General features: G+C 45.6%; 1 protein-coding gene across 1 annotated transcript; it reads left to right on the top strand.

Annotated features, from left to right (window-relative positions):
• Positions 1-5,679: 5,679 nt before the first annotated feature.
• On the top strand, positions 5,680-7,748 carry LOC123133519 (F-box/FBD/LRR-repeat protein At3g26920-like). Its single transcript, XM_044552995.1, has 3 exons — positions 5,680-6,660; positions 6,737-6,871; positions 6,971-7,748. Exons 1-3 carry the CDS (start codon positions 5,740-5,742, stop codon positions 7,331-7,333), a joined length of 1,419 nt encoding a protein of 472 aa, XP_044408930.1. The 5' UTR covers positions 5,680-5,739; the 3' UTR covers positions 7,334-7,748.
• Positions 7,749-15,689: the final 7,941 nt, after the last annotated feature.

The raw sequence follows: 15,689 nt of genomic DNA, 5'->3' as shown, positions 1-15,689 counted from the left end.
AACATCTCCATGTTGATCGTATCTTCTATACGACTCATGTTCGACCTTTCGGTCTCTTGTGTTCCGAGGCCATGTCTGTACATGCTAGGCTCGTCAAGTTAACCCTAAGTGTTCTGCATGTGTAAATATGTCTTACACCCGTTGTATGTGAACGTAAGGATCTATCACACCCGATCATCACGTGGTGCTTCGAAACGATGAACTTTAGCAACGGTGCACAGTTAGGGGGAACACTTTCTTGAAATTATTATAAGGGATCATCTTATTTACTACCGTCGTTCTAAGTAAACAAGATGCATAAAACATAATAAACATCACATGCAATTATATAGTAGTGACATGATATGGCCAATATCATATAGCTCCTTCGATCTCCATCTTCGAGGCTCCATGATCATCTTCGTCACCGGCATGACACCATGATCTCCATCATCATGATCTCCATTATTGTGCCTTCATGAAGTTGTCACGCCAACGACTACTTCTACTTCTATGGCTATACCATTTAGCAATAAAGTAAAGTAATTTACATGGCGTTCTTCAATGACACGCAGGTCATACAAAAAATAAAGACAACTCCTATGGCTCCTGCCGGTTGTCATACTCATCGACATGCAAGTCGTGATTCCTATTACAAGAACATGATCTCATACATCACAATATATCATTCATCATTCATCACAACTTCTGGCCATGTCACATCACATGACAATTGCTGCAAAAACAAGTTAGACGTCCTCTAATTGTTGTTGCATCTTTTACGTGGCTGCAATTGGGTTCTAGCAAGAACGTTTTCTTACCTACGAATAACCACAACGTGATCTTGTCAACTTCTATTTACCCTTCATAAGGACCCTTTTCATCGAATCCGCTCCAACTAAAGTGGGAGAGACAGACACCCGCCAGCCACCTTATGCAACTAGTGCATGTCAGTCGGTGGAACCGGTCTCACGTAAGCGTACGTGTAAGGTTGGTCCGGGCCGCTTCATCCCACAATACCGCTGAAGCAAGATAAGACTAGTAGCGGCAAGCAAGTTGATAAGATCTACGCCCACAACAAAATTGTGTTCTACTCGTGCAATAGAGAACTACGCATAAACCTGGCTCATGATGCCACTGTTGGGGAACGTTGCGGAAAATTAAAATTTTTCCAACGGTTTCACCAAGATCCATCTATGAGTTCATCTAAGCAACGAGTCATGGGAGAGAGATTGCATCTACATACCACTTTGCAGATCGCGCGGAAGCGTTCAAAAGAATGGGGTTGAAGTAGTCGTTCTCGTCGTGATCCTATCACCGGAGATCCTAGCGCCGAACGGACGGCACCTCCGCCTTCAACACACTACGGTTTAAAGAAGAGGTTGATGATGATAGCTCCAGCAGCAGCACAACGGCGTGGTGGTGGTGGAATAGCAGCACTCCGGCAGGGCTTCGCCAAGCGCGTGACGGAGGAGGAAGAGGTGTAGCAGGGGGAGGGAGGCGCCAGAACTTCAGGGTGCGGCTGCCCCTCCCCCTCCCTTGATATAGGCCCCTAGGGGGGGGCGCCAGCCCTGGGAGATCTAATCTCCCAAGGGGGCGGCGGCCAAGGGGGGTGGAGTACCCCCCAAGGCAAGTGGGGCGCCCCCCCACCCTAGGGTTTCAACCCTAGGCGCAGGGGGTGGGCCAAGGGGGGCGCACCAGCCCACTATTGGCTGGTTCCCCTCCCCACTTCGGCCCTTGGGGCCCTCCGGGATGGGTGGCCCCACCCGGTGGACCCCCGGGACCCTTCCGGTGGTCCCGGTACAATACGGGGTGACCCCAAAACTTTCCCGATGGCCGAAATACCACTTCCTATATATATTTCTTCACCTTCGGACCATTCCGGAACTCCTCGTGACATCCGGGATCTCATACGGGACTCCGAATAACATTCGGTATGCTGCATACTCATATTCATACAACTCTAGCATTACCGAACCTTAAGTGTGTAGACCCTACGGGTTCGGGAGACACGTAGACATGACCGAGACGGCTCTCGGGCAATAACCAACAGCGGGATCTGGATACCCATGTTGGTTCCCACATGCTCCTCGATGGTCTCATCGGATGAACCACGATGTCGAGGATTCGAACAACCCCGTATACAATTCCCTTTGTCAATCGGTACGTTACATGCCCGAGACTCGATCGTCGGTATCCCAATACCTCGTTTAGTCTCGTGACCGGCAAGTCACTTTACTCGTACCGTAATGCATGATCCCGTGACCAAACACTTGGTCACTTTGAGCTCATTATGATGATGCGTTACCGAGTGGGCCCAGAGATACCTCTCCGTCATACGGAGTGACAAATCCCAGTCTCGATCCGTGTCAACCCAACAGACACTTTCGGAGATACCTGTAGTGCACCTTTATAGTCACCCAGTTACGTTGTGACGTTTGGTACACCCAAAGCACTCTTACGGTATCCGGGAGTTACACGATCTCATGGTCTAAGGAAGAGATACTTGACATTGAAAAAGCTCTAGCAAAACGAACTACACGATCTTGTGCTATGCTTAGGATTGGGTCTTGTCCATCACATCATTCTCCTAATGATGTGATCCCGTTGTCAATGACATCTAATGTCCATAGTCAGGAAACCATGACTATCTGTTGACCAACGAGCTAGTCAACTAGAGGCTCACTAGGACATGTTATGGTCTATGTATTCACACGTGTATTACGATTTCCGGATAATACAGTTATAGCATGAATAAAAGATAATTATCATGAATAAGGAAATATAATAATAACCCTTTTATTATTGCCTCTAGGGCATATTTCCAACATGATACACTTTGCATCCTCCTCCCCTCTTACTATCCGAAGAACAACCTTTGTCACCTCGGCACCGCACACATCCCAATGGTGTTGGTAAAAATGAGCTGGGAATCCGTTCGGTCCAGGAGACTTTGTAGGAAACATCTGAAACAGAGCAGATTTGACTTCCTATTCCTTATAATCTGCACAAAGAATAGCATTCATCTCTGAGGTGACCTTCCTCGGGACATGAGCAAGAACCGCCTCCAAGTCCGTCACCCCCTCGGAGGTGTACATTTTTTTGTAAAAAATTGTGATCCACTCTTTTAGTTCCTCCGGGTCATCCACCTGATGCCCTAAATAATTCATCAAAGCTTTGATCATGTTCTTCTTTCTCCTCATGCTTGCTCTCATATGAAAAAAATTCGTGTTTTTGTCTCCTGCCGTTAGCCATTCTATCCTTGATCGCTGCCTCCACAACAACTCTTCTCTATGGTATAATTCGACCAGCCTCTCATTCACCTTCCTCTCTTCATGACTAGGTCCAGTTTGACCCGGCTCATCTCGAAGTTCTTCAAGTTTCTTTTTCGGTTCCTTTATCTCACGGCGCACTGACCCAAAAGTTCTTCTGTCCCATCTTCTCAAGTTACTCGACAAATCAGCCAACTTGATCTTTAGATCCTCCACTCAGCCCCCTTCCATTGATGCCTCCCACGATGCTGAGATTGTACCTTTTAGATCCTCATGAGTTTCCCAAGCAACCTCATAGCAAAAAAAATTCTCCCTTGCTTGGCGTTGTTCCACTACCGAATTAAGTTTCAACTGTATCGGACCATGATCTGAAGTTGCTGAAGTTAGGTGATTGACACATGCAAGAGGAAATAGACTCCATTCGGTTGATCCAAGAGCCCGATCCAATCTTACTCTCGTGTAAGACCCCCCCGTCACCTTCTTTTCAGAAGTCCAAAATCTCTTCTTATACCCGACGTCCATAAGCATGCTTGCAAGTCCAAAATCGCTTCCTGACTCGTCTGTCTGCACCTTCAAACTAGTCGCGGTGTTGTCAGCCGGAAGCCTCTCGAGCGAGCCTCCTACCAGTCCATCCACCTCCTCCATTGGCGAACTTCTCGCCGAACTCCCCACTGCAAACGATGCGGGGCCAGTGCTCCCATCCACTGGAGCTTCGTTTCTACCCCCTGCTTGATTCCCCGCCTGCACCTTGCTTTGCACATTCCCCCCATCTCCTTCATGTGATCTCAGCTCAGAGCCAGAAGCTGCTTCATGGGTCTGCGGTGAACGGGCGCTGAAACGCCAGCTTTGGTCCGGGTTAAATTGCTCCCTTCCCCTCCCGCGACCCCCCATAGAAAAACCTCCTCTTCCTCTTTGTGATTGTGCAGTCCCTCGCCCTGCTGATTGGGTTCTCACGTTATCTGCATATAAGAAGTCACCCCACTCAAAAGTCCTATCATCATGTACTCCATCGCCACACTCCTCATGCCAATGCCCAAACTCTCCACAATTGTAACAGAATATCGGCAGTTTCTCATACACTTGATACTTGTCTCTCTCTTCACCTTTCTTTCCTGTCACAAATCATTTGATTTTTGCATTCACATCAATCTTGACTCTAACTCTCACAAATTTGCCAAAAAATCCCGCCGGCAACTTCAGCTGCACCTCCATCACCTCACCGATCCGTGACGCAAGTCCCTTCACCGCCGACTCAATAAGAAAATTGTCAGGTAGGCGATGGATCTGAGCCCACACCTCAATCTTATCCAACTTGAACGAATCAGGGTTTTTGAATCCATCATACTCCTCCAGGATCACCGCCTGATCCCTAAACAGCCAAGGACCATCAAGCATCGCTTTCTTCCAATCTGTAAGGCAGCCGAATTGCGTCGTAAACAGGTTCTCTCTGATCTTCCTCCAGACTACTGTCTTTGCCGGGTTCCAGGACGCCCTCATGTCACCGTACAATGCGTTAGGGCTGAAGGTTTTTGTTGTGTGAACCCTCACGATCGCCAGCCACCTCGCCGGTTCCATCATATCTGGGAGTTCCTCTTCCCAAACAAAATCATCCTCTTCTTCCTCCTGCAGGGTGAGACGGGCCAGTAGTTCCTCCGCCATGTCCTTCCAAGGCGGTCTGGCCCCTCGCCCAAGGCCCGGAAGGAACACCCTCATAGAGGAATCCGATCGCACTTGAGAGCAACGAACGGAGATAGGATTCCGACGCAGATCACCGGAAGACGTCGAAACCCTAGTTTTTTCCTAGGGGCGAGTTCAGGTCTGTACCGCTTTCCTACGAAGTGTGTAGTTCATGATGCTCTGCCTCTTGTTTTGGACCTGGATGTGTCATCGCACCACCTTCCCTTGCACCACGGGCTCGACAACAACAGCCCACCAGGCAGTGGAGAAGCCAGAGCCTTAGGTCCTGAGGTCAACTCTGTTGTTTATGCTGTAATTCCCACTAAGCAGTGGTAAAGACTAAATTGGTGAAATATTTGCAAATTTCATTGGTTTCACTTGAGCCCCATAGTTGTAAATTAGTAGGTACCTACAAAGTTTTGCTCGAGATAATCCTTCTTTTCGTGGATTCCGTCACTCTCCATACTATGTACTCCTTCTCGAGGGATCTTCATATGGGAAGCCCGCCATGTGTCCACTTAAGTAATGAAATTTCCCTAAAAAAAGCTTAAGTAATGAAATGTTTCATTCGCAAAAAAAAAAGTTCACCTAGATTTTTTAGGGGAAAGTTCACCTAGATTGAAATTGAAATAGGCATATCGGAAGGTCTATATTCCTTTTTTTTTGAGACAATTTTTTTCTTCTTCTTCTATCCTGTACTATTAATTTGGGAAACTTCTAATAGAAAGCCCAAGCCCAAAACCACCACCGATCGATATATTCGGAGCTCCGCCGACTCCACCCAAACGCTCCGTCTCGCCAGCCGCCGACCATGGAGAAGGAGGAGGAGGAGGCAGCGGCGGCGGGACCCGCTCGTAACGAGGAGGAATCCCATGGAACCGCGTGGAAGCGGACGCGGAGCGGCGACTACGATGTGAACGCTGGCGATCTCATCAGCCACCTTGCCGACGTCCTCCTCGGAACCATCATCTCCCTCCTCCCCACCAAAGATGGCGGCCGCACGCAGATCCTCTCCCGCCGATGGCGCCACCTGTGGCGCTCCGCGCCTCTCAACCTCGAGGTCCTCGCCTTCCTCCCCGTCCCGGTCTTCGATCGCTACGCCGTCCCCACCTCCGCTGTCTCCAAGATAATCTCCCAACACCCTGGCCCCGCCCGCCGATTCTCCTTCCTCTTCCTCGGGGCCGGCGATCTCTATGCGGCGGTGGAGAGCTGGTTCGACTCCCCGGCCCTCGCCAACCTCCAGGAGCTCGATATCGGCTATGAGTACCTCTCGGCATCCAAGGGCAGATATCAGTTGCCGCAATCCACGTTCCGCTCGGCATCCACCCTCCTCGTTGCCAAGATCAGGAACTGCGGTTTCTCTGACACAGTCCCACAGTCCTTCAATTTCCCTCTCCTCAAGGAGCTCTCGTTGCATTGTGTTTCCTTCTCCGGGGACGCGTTCCAGAGCTTGCTCTCGGGCTGCCATGCCTTGGAAAGCCTATACATGCTCCAAGTTCATGCTACAGCTGGTTGCCTCCGTGTTTGCTCGCCAACTCTTAGAAGCATTGGCTTTCGTCATAACTCTGGTGAAAAAACAGAATTGGTCCTCGAGGATGCTCCTCGCCTTGAAAGGTTATTATTGCCGTATTGTCACTGGAATCATTGTGTGACTATCCGGGTTATTAGGGCGCCTAAGCTGGAGATTTTGGGGCCTTTCTCAGCGGACTCGTGCAAATTCCGGATCTTTCAGGTAGCAGAAACAGATATCATACAACATTCTTACATGGAGATAATTGTTTTTGATGCTGGTTGTTTATTTTCTTCAGGGAATGAGCCCAGTCAGCTCGGCAAACTCGATAAGCACCATGAAGGTTTTGGCCCTCACGTGTTCTGCTCTTCAATTGGATGCACTTCTTGGCGTCCTTAGATGGTTCCCATGTTTGGAAAAGCTCTACGTCAGTGTGAGTATTCATCTTTGCTCGCTTTAAATTTATGCATTGACATACTAACTAGCCTAGTTAGCAACGGTTTGACATATGCCTCTCCTTTCCCTTTTGCAGTTTCACGAATACTATCAGACATACAAGACATTTGAGCCTCAGGATGACCCACTATATCCAATTGAATGCCTTGAGACCCATCTAAAGAAAGTGATGTTGACGTTATACATGAGCTATGAGAAACAGGTTCACTTGGCCAGACTCTTTGTTCTGAATGCAAAAGTGCTAAAGAAAATTGAGTTTCTAGTATGGAACGACTACAGTGATGAATTGGTGGCTCACCAGCACAGCCTGCTCCAAGTCGAAAACAGAGCTTCTCGAGATGCTCAATTTGAATTCAGGAATTCTCTGTTTTTTATTGACAAACATGTAGAAGATCATATCCATGATTTGTCAGTGGCTGACCCCTTCAGACAGCCATAGACAGGGTTGATGCCTGAAGATTGCACTGTCTTATGTTCATTTTGTAGATGGCGTTGATGCAGAAAGAGTTCAGTGCCGAAATTAATGTTCTAATGGGTAGGGGTGAAAAAAAACTTCCGAAAGTTGTAACTGGGATGGAGCCTAAGTTGGTTTAGAAACACATGCATGCTTGTGTTGGAAACTTCATTGTCTTTTCAATTATATACAGCGATATGTGAAGTTTAATCGGTGGTTTTATTTTCCGCGAACGTATATATGACATTTGCTTGATGCTTTTCTAGCTAGGAAGCAATGCTCCTAAAAATTTCTATGCCTACCATCAGGCCGGAGTTTGGCTATCGATCCGGAACAGCCAGTGGAGTAAATGCTGCAATATTCATCGTGTCTCTGCCTGCAGCTGGAAATATGCTGGTAAAAGCTGAATATACTAGGCTGAAACTGATTGCATCTTTATCACTGTGTGTGGGGTATCCTACATTCTTAAGTGAAAGAGGCTTGAGGTTCTGAACTAACGTCAACAATTCATGGAGTTGACCCCATTTGTTACCTGCTGTGGAGCTAAGTTAGTATTGGAAGCAAATACTTGTGGCATGTATAAGTACCAGATGATTTTACTTGGCTAATTAGCAATATGGTATCAGGATACTATGCATGATTGCTTCCGATATTTACAAGGTGGGCACACTTCCTCACAGTATACCTTCCATGAGTGTTATAACTGGTGCTTGCAACTAGTCCAATCTGTAATATCGATCCTTCGTCTTGTCCTTCCATTTTTCTTAATTGTACCCCATCCTGTTTAAGGGAGGGTCGCTGAACTTGTTAGTGGAGTGACTTTAGTTGATGGTTGTGTGTCAGTAAAAAACCAAACATAAATTCTATGTGAATTATGAATTAATACCTCACATTATTAGGGTCTTCGATATACCCCCCCCCCCCCCCCCCCCCCACACACACACACACACATTGGTTTGTCCAGATTGAGATGACCAACTTTTAAAAAAAAAAGCCAACTTTAGATCATTTTCACATAGATTTCAAGCCGGCAAATAGTAGAAAATGACCATTTTGTCCCTTCCATTTTGACAAAGGGATGCATTTTACTTTCTCCATCATTGGAACCATCTTGTCACCCGCTACTCCTCTTTTCTGTCACTATCTAAAAAAACAAAAAACAATCTAAAAAATAGTTTTATTAAAGAAAGAGATTAAGCATTTTTTTGGGGAAGGATCCATGCTAATTATACTAGTTACATATTCTTGTATTGCAATTAAACAACATAGTCATTGATGGATCAAAGCATCATCCTATTTTTTTTCCACCATGCGAGGGCTATGAAAATATGATTTTCGACTGCATCTGATAAACACGATTGTCTTCTTTTGGTTTCCTTCTCACAACCAATTATGTAATCTATTCATCACACCAAACATCTCCTTCATTTATACTACATGTAAGAAGATAAAGCGACGTGTGTGCCCGATTCTTTTTATAGTGAAGTGTCTATTTCGTAGTGTTCTTCCCTCTTGTTCTAGACCTAGGATGGGTCGCTGCACCACCTACCCTTGCATTACTGGCTTGACAATAACACCTCACCATGCAGTGGAGAAGCTAAAGCCTTAGGTTATCTGGGTCAACTTTGTTGATTATGGTGTAACTCCCACTAACGAGCAGTGACAAAGACTAAATAGTGAAGGATTTACAAATTTCATTTGGTTCACTTGAGAACTTCATAGTTGTAAATTGGTAGATACCTACAAAGTCTTGGCTAGGATAACCTTTCTTTTTGTGGATTCTGCCACTCTCCATCCTATGTACTCCTTGAGGGATCTTCATACAGGTACAGGGAGGCCCGTCGTGTTTCCCTCACCAGCACTTGTCGTCCATACCGACAACTATGTCGGCCGTATCCCATTTCTTGTCGAGGGAATCCAGCTAGATCATTAGCTCCACCAGCATCCACTAGGTCATCATTGTCGACGTGTTCGGAGGTGGCAATCACCACTCACCATGTCCTGTGATCATAATTCCCCTCCCCACCACCGGCCGCAAGAGTGGCGGGCAGAGCGGAGGCGAATCCACAGACTCGCCGGTGATTGGAGGGAAGAGTTCATGCTAGCCACCTAGGGTTAGGGGAGGAAACAAGAGGAACCCTTGATAGATATGTCTGGTCAAATACCACCAACTCTCCATTGTGGACACCCGTGCTTTATGGATCAAAACATATATTTCACAAGGATAATAATCATTTCGCTGCTTGTAACTCATAGATTTCCACACTAAGCACTTACTGCATCTCTAAGGCTAATTGAGAAATGAATATCCATGGGTAGGCTTATTTAAAAGCTTGATGCTGAATTGCAATACACAAATTGATGCATTCTCATTCCCATACTAGTGTCAACAGTCCAAATCAAGCAAACAATGTCAAACAATCGGAAGGAACCAACTGATCATGGTCGATCATCTTGCACGCCGCACACTCCCGCCTCCACACATGCCCTTCCCAAATAGTATTGCAGGCATGGGTTATGTACTTATGTTACATAAATAAAATAGCTCAGAATCATATGAAGTAAGATCCAACGCCTGATAAGGCGACTGATTTTTCCACGCGTATAAACGGTTGATGCATTGATATTACTATGCATGGACTATCCTATTATTTGAACCTATACAAACTAAGTTCAGTTCTACTATACATTCATATTTTAAAATGAAAATTTGATCTCACAGTTGATTTCCGGGTTAAACTACGAATCTATTTTGAAAATAGAACAACATGAACTGACTAAAACCCCTTAACTTTTTTCTTAAAAAATCGCATACACCATGACAAAAGTATGAAGCATTAACAAAGGCATTGAGCTATAGTACTTTACTAGAAGAGTAGGCCGCGCTTTGCTGCGCCGTTTATGTCATTGGGTTTTCATAAAAAAATTACTCCATCTATTTCAACATATAAGGTGCATTAGTTTTTGAAATATCAAACCTCTTTAAGTTTAAGCACATTTATGTGGAAATATATCAGTATCCATAATATCAAATCGGATTTTTAGATTCATCATGAAATAAATTTTCAAATTCCATTTATTTGTATTATGGATGTCTATTTGTGGCTCTGAACTTGGTCAAAGTTAAAAGAATTTGACTTTTCAATAAACTAATGGACCTTATATTTTGAAACAGATGGAGTATTTGGTTTGGTTAGTGGGGAAGATGATGGAGTTTGTGTGTTTTTTATTCAAATAACGTGTTTTTTATGGGCCTTTCGTGGTGTGTTTTTGTGTTGTCTGCTAATCTACTCATACTTATGTGGAGAAATTTTCTTCGCCGATGGCTGCATGTACTATATTGATGCTACAATATCACAAGTTGGCGCTTCTTTTTCTAAGTGATGAAGGTGCGGGGGATTGGTATGGTTTATAGGTCGGTTGCTTTTGATTGATTTAAAAAATTGTTGACCGAGTCAAAATTGTGAACGAAATTCAATATTAAATTTCTCATTTGAATGAGAGAGCGGTAAAATTGGAGAGTTCTCAATTAAAAGAATTGAGTGAGAAATTTCAAATTAATGACCTCAATTGAGTGAGAGGCCACCAATCCTAGGGAGCTTAATGATATAGTAGATACTAGAGTGAAATTGATATAGGCATATGTTGGAAGCTCTTTGTTCTTTTTCTTGTTTATTTACATTCTTTCCTTTTCCTTTTCGATCATATACAATTTTTTTGAGTGAATACTATAGACAATATTAATTGGGGATATTTCATCCCTCCAAAAAGAAAAGAAAATGCGGAAATTTCAAATCCAAATCCAAAGCCCAAACCCACTATCGACCGAGCGCCGCCGAACCACCCAAACCCTCCGTCTCACCTGCCGCCGGTCATGGAGCAGGAGGCAGCGGCGGCGGGACCGCTCGCAAGGAGCAGGAATGGGATGGAACCGCACGGAGTGGGGACTGCGACGAGAACGCCGACGATCTCATCAGCCACCTCCCCGACGCCATCCTCGACACCATCATCTCCCTTCTCCCACCAAGAACGGCGGCCGCACGCAGGCCCTCTCGATGGCGCCACCTATGGCGCTCCGCGCCTCTCAACCTTGAGGTTCGCACCTACGCCCCTGCCTTCCACCCGTCCACCGTCCACGTCTCTGTCATCTCCAAGATAATCTCCCAACACCGTGGACCGTGGTCCAGGCCGCCGATTCTCCTTACCCTGCCTCCATGCCGGCGACCTCGAGGCCGAGGCGGAGGGCTGGTTGGACTCCCGAGCTCTCGCCAACCTCCAGGAGCTCGATGTCGGCTACGATACCCTCTTTGATCTACCTGGGACGATCCATCCGTTGCTGCCATCCTCGCTCCGCTCCGCATCCACCCTCGTCGTTGCCTCGATCAGAGGTTTCGATTTCTTGGAGGACATCGCGCCACGCATGAATTTCCCCTTGCTGAATCAGCTCTCCTTGTTTTGTGTTTCTATCTCCGGGGACGTCTTCCACGCCTTGCTCTCCGGTTGCCATGCCATGGAGAGCTTATACATCGTGAGAGTTCGTGCTCCGGGTTGCCTGCGTGTTAGCTCTCAGACTCTTAGGAGCATCTGCATCCGTGGTAGATATGGTGAAAAAATAGAATTGGTCGTCGAGGATGCTCCTCACCTTGAAAGGTTACTATTCCCTTATTGTGAGCGGCACGCTTGTACTATGATTATTCGGATAGTTAGGGCGCCTAAATTGGAGATATTGGGCCCTTTCTCGCCGGACTTCTTCAAAATAGGGATCTTCCAGGTCACAGTAACACCCAGCCTTCGGCATTCCTACATACAGTTAACTTTTTTTTCACTTACATTGTTTGTTTTCTTCAGGGAATGAGCCTAGTCAGCTCGGCAAATTCAGTATCCCCTGTGAAGGTTTTGGCCCTTGGGTGTTCTAATGATTATCAATTGAGCGCAGTTATTGACGTCCTCAGGTGGTTCCCTTGTTTGGAAAAGCTCTATGTCACTATGAGTATTCCACTCTGCTTCCTTTAAATCATGCTTTGGTTGATGCATTATCTAGCCAAGTTAGTAATGCTTTAACATATGCCTCTTTTTTCCTTTTGTAGTTTCATGTACACTATAAGAAGTATGAGCAATTTGAGCCTCAGTATGACCCATTACATCCAATCGAATGCCTTCAAAGTTCAAACCCATCTAAGAAAAGTGGTGCTGAATTTACACATGGACCATGAGCAACACTCTGACTTCGCCAGATTCTTTGTTTCAAATGCAAGAGTACTAAACTAATTTGAAATTAAAAGATATGGTGACTACAGCAATAAATCAGTGGCCCGTCAGCACAGGTTGCTAGCTTCTCAAGATGCTCAATTTGATTCTAGAAACACTCGTTCTTGTATTGATAACCATGTCAGCAAGCGTATCCATGATTTGTCAGTGGCCGACCCCTTCAGACAGCCATAGACAGGGTCGATGGCTGAAGATTGCACCGTCTTGTGCTCATTTTGGTAATGGGGTTGATGCAAAAAGAGTTCATTGCTGAAATGCTCTAATGTGGAGGGATAAATAAAGATTACTGCCGAAAGTTGTAACTTGAATGGAGCTGGTAACGCCATCCGCCGAATCTCCTTTGAACCTGCACAGTTGTGTCCTTTCTTCTGCCTGAGCTGGTCTAGAAACACATGCTTCCTGGAGACTTGGCTGCCTATTCAGTTATTATATACAGAAGTATGAAAAGTTCCGTTGCTGATTAGATTTCTTTGCATATACATAGCATCTGTATGATGCTTAGGAAAGCTCAATCTGTGTCTGCTGCCGTGTTCAAGTTTGAGAGAAGGGCTAAAAGCTGCAATATTCATCATGTCTCTGCCTGCAGCCGAAACATGCTTAGGTTGCCTACTAGTTGATCTCTCAATGTGTCTCTGCCTGAAGCTGAAATGAAACTGATTGCATCCTTGTACACATTTGCAAGTGATTTTTCTAACATCGCCGTTTTGGGCCGATGGCCTGAAAATAGTATGTGTTGGCTTTTTGCCACGAATCATGGTGTAACACTGCTTCCTAACTTGTTTTCTGCATTACTGCCAGAAGTAGTACTCCTAAACATCGTTGTAACCAGGTTTTTTTATGCATCCTTATCACTGTGCATGGGGTATCCTAGATTCTTAAGTAAAAGAGGCTTGAGATCCTGAACAAAAGTCAGCAGTTTTTGATGGAATGAACGACTGTTTGTTGGTGGACATGTATATATCTTTCCCATGGACATGAAAGAATCAGCGGGAAAATTTGCGACTTGTTCTGGAGCTTTCATGAATTAGTAGCACAAGAAAACGTTTCCAGGCCACAAGTATTCAAAGTATATATTTGTGGCATGGATAAGAACAAGATATATACTTGTGTCTTTAGTGATACTATGGGTGCTTAGGAGGGGCTAGCGCCTCTTTGGTTAAAAGGATTTTCAAAGGAATTTTTTAGGATTCAAATTCATAGGTTTTTTTTTCACTTAAGAGTCCATTCGGTTCAAAGGAACACACCGTCCAAATTTGATATGGATTGCTTCCCTACACCGAAGGCCTCTTTGGTTCACAATTTTCCTTTTTGGGTGGAGGAACGGAGAACTTTAGAGTGCCTCATCGTATTGCAGTCGAGTCATACAGCATGGTAAAATAGGGCGCAGAAAATCTGAGCACCATAGTTTCGAGACCGCCACAGATGCATCCGACTCCAAGATCTCAGGGACCTGCGCCAGGCTGAAACGAGCTTTCAGCTTCTTCAACATCAGCATATTGCCTACCTAGTTTTGTCATGTCAGATTCTCAACTTCTTCCTCCAAGAATATAGTGTTGTGACTATGGATCTAATTTTCACGCTCACATCATTAAGGGTGTTGTCCCAGAAGTGAGATTTTCAAGCCACATCAATCTCACTAGTTAGGGAGTTGTTTCTCTGCCACATGGATTCATATCTTGGGAATGTGTCTTATACAGATTGCCTTTGAACGAATTTTGCTCCTTGCCAAGAAGAGGTCCTTACTGCATGGGCCGGCCCAGACGGGGATTCCCCTTTGTGAGACGTTTTTTATCACTTGGTGGCACTGGTGTGGGTAACATTTTGCGATTTGGGGGCAATTTCCGTGACGTACCGCAAGAAGCAATAGCCCTTTTATTATTAGGTATAGAAGAATGTTTCTATACATGAGGTCGTTGTTGCAGAGATATGATACACCCGGTGGGAGCGACAACAACTGGCCCCATTGAGAAGCTATACAAGGGAGGAGAGGTTAGCAATTGTCATACGAATAACAGCCACAAACTGGAGAAGGAAAGAACTGAGAGGAGAGGATGGTACAAGCTGCAAGAAGGGCTAACCAAACTGAACATTGACGCGGCCTTCTACACGGATGGACTAAACTGCATGCCTGATGCCATGACGTGGGGAAGCGCGCGCACTAAAAGAAACATCTTGTTGTCGACACATGTCATGACTGTGCCCCTGGACCTCACTAGTCAGGCAGCCTAGGAGGTGGGACCACTGGTCAGTGAAGCAAGCGTCGAGGCCAGCACTGCCACTGCGTCGACTGATGCCTCCAAGAATATATATATATATATATATAGTGTGTGTGTGTGTGTGTGTGTGTGTGTGAGAGAGAGAGAGAGAGAGAGAGCTATTGAGGCCAGAGAGGGCCAGTTGTAAGGGTATCGAGCAAGACATTGAACCGAACCGGAGAGAACTTGTTCTTCCTCCATTCTTATCATCTCTCTCGCTGCCTCTACTCCCAACTCCTCTCCCTTTCACCACATCTTCCTTGTGAGCAGATCGGCCCGTAACGACACATTAAGCAGGTGTGTAGAGAATGACCGTGGGGTCCGATTGCATGGTCTTGGTCGAGGCAATGCCCCAGGGGTGATTCTCATCGACTCCAACGGCTGCAACTTTGCTTGTAATGTAATATCTTATTAGATGGTCTTAAGGACAACTTTTGCCCACTATCTAGCGAAGAAAACCAGGTAATGGACCAGCTAAAATGGGATCCGATTCACCAGGCGTCTGGTTGGATAAGCCTCATCCTCTCTGTAGTGCTTACCTATAGATGTATTTTTTGTTTAAGCAAAATACACTTTTCTAGGTTTGAAACAAAATTGTGCCACAACAATTGTAAAAAAAATGTATTTTGGGGGTTGCGAAAGGAAAAATATAAAGAGCGGCACACGCGTCCACAGGTCCACTACTGACCAGTTAGGATTACGTCATTGATGAGCTAGGATAGCGTTGTTGATGCGCACGACAGCTGGCAGCCATAGGCAAATGAGGAAAGTGGGTATGGATTGCCAATTTGGGCGGTGGGGGGTCGCTAATAAATAGC

The sequence above is a fragment of the Triticum aestivum genome, chromosome 6B (assembly GCF_018294505.1).
Source record: "Triticum aestivum cultivar Chinese Spring chromosome 6B, IWGSC CS RefSeq v2.1, whole genome shotgun sequence".
Lineage (NCBI taxonomy): Eukaryota > Viridiplantae > Streptophyta > Magnoliopsida > Poales > Poaceae > Triticum > Triticum aestivum.
This window is presented reverse-complemented; position numbering and strand designations above follow the sequence as displayed.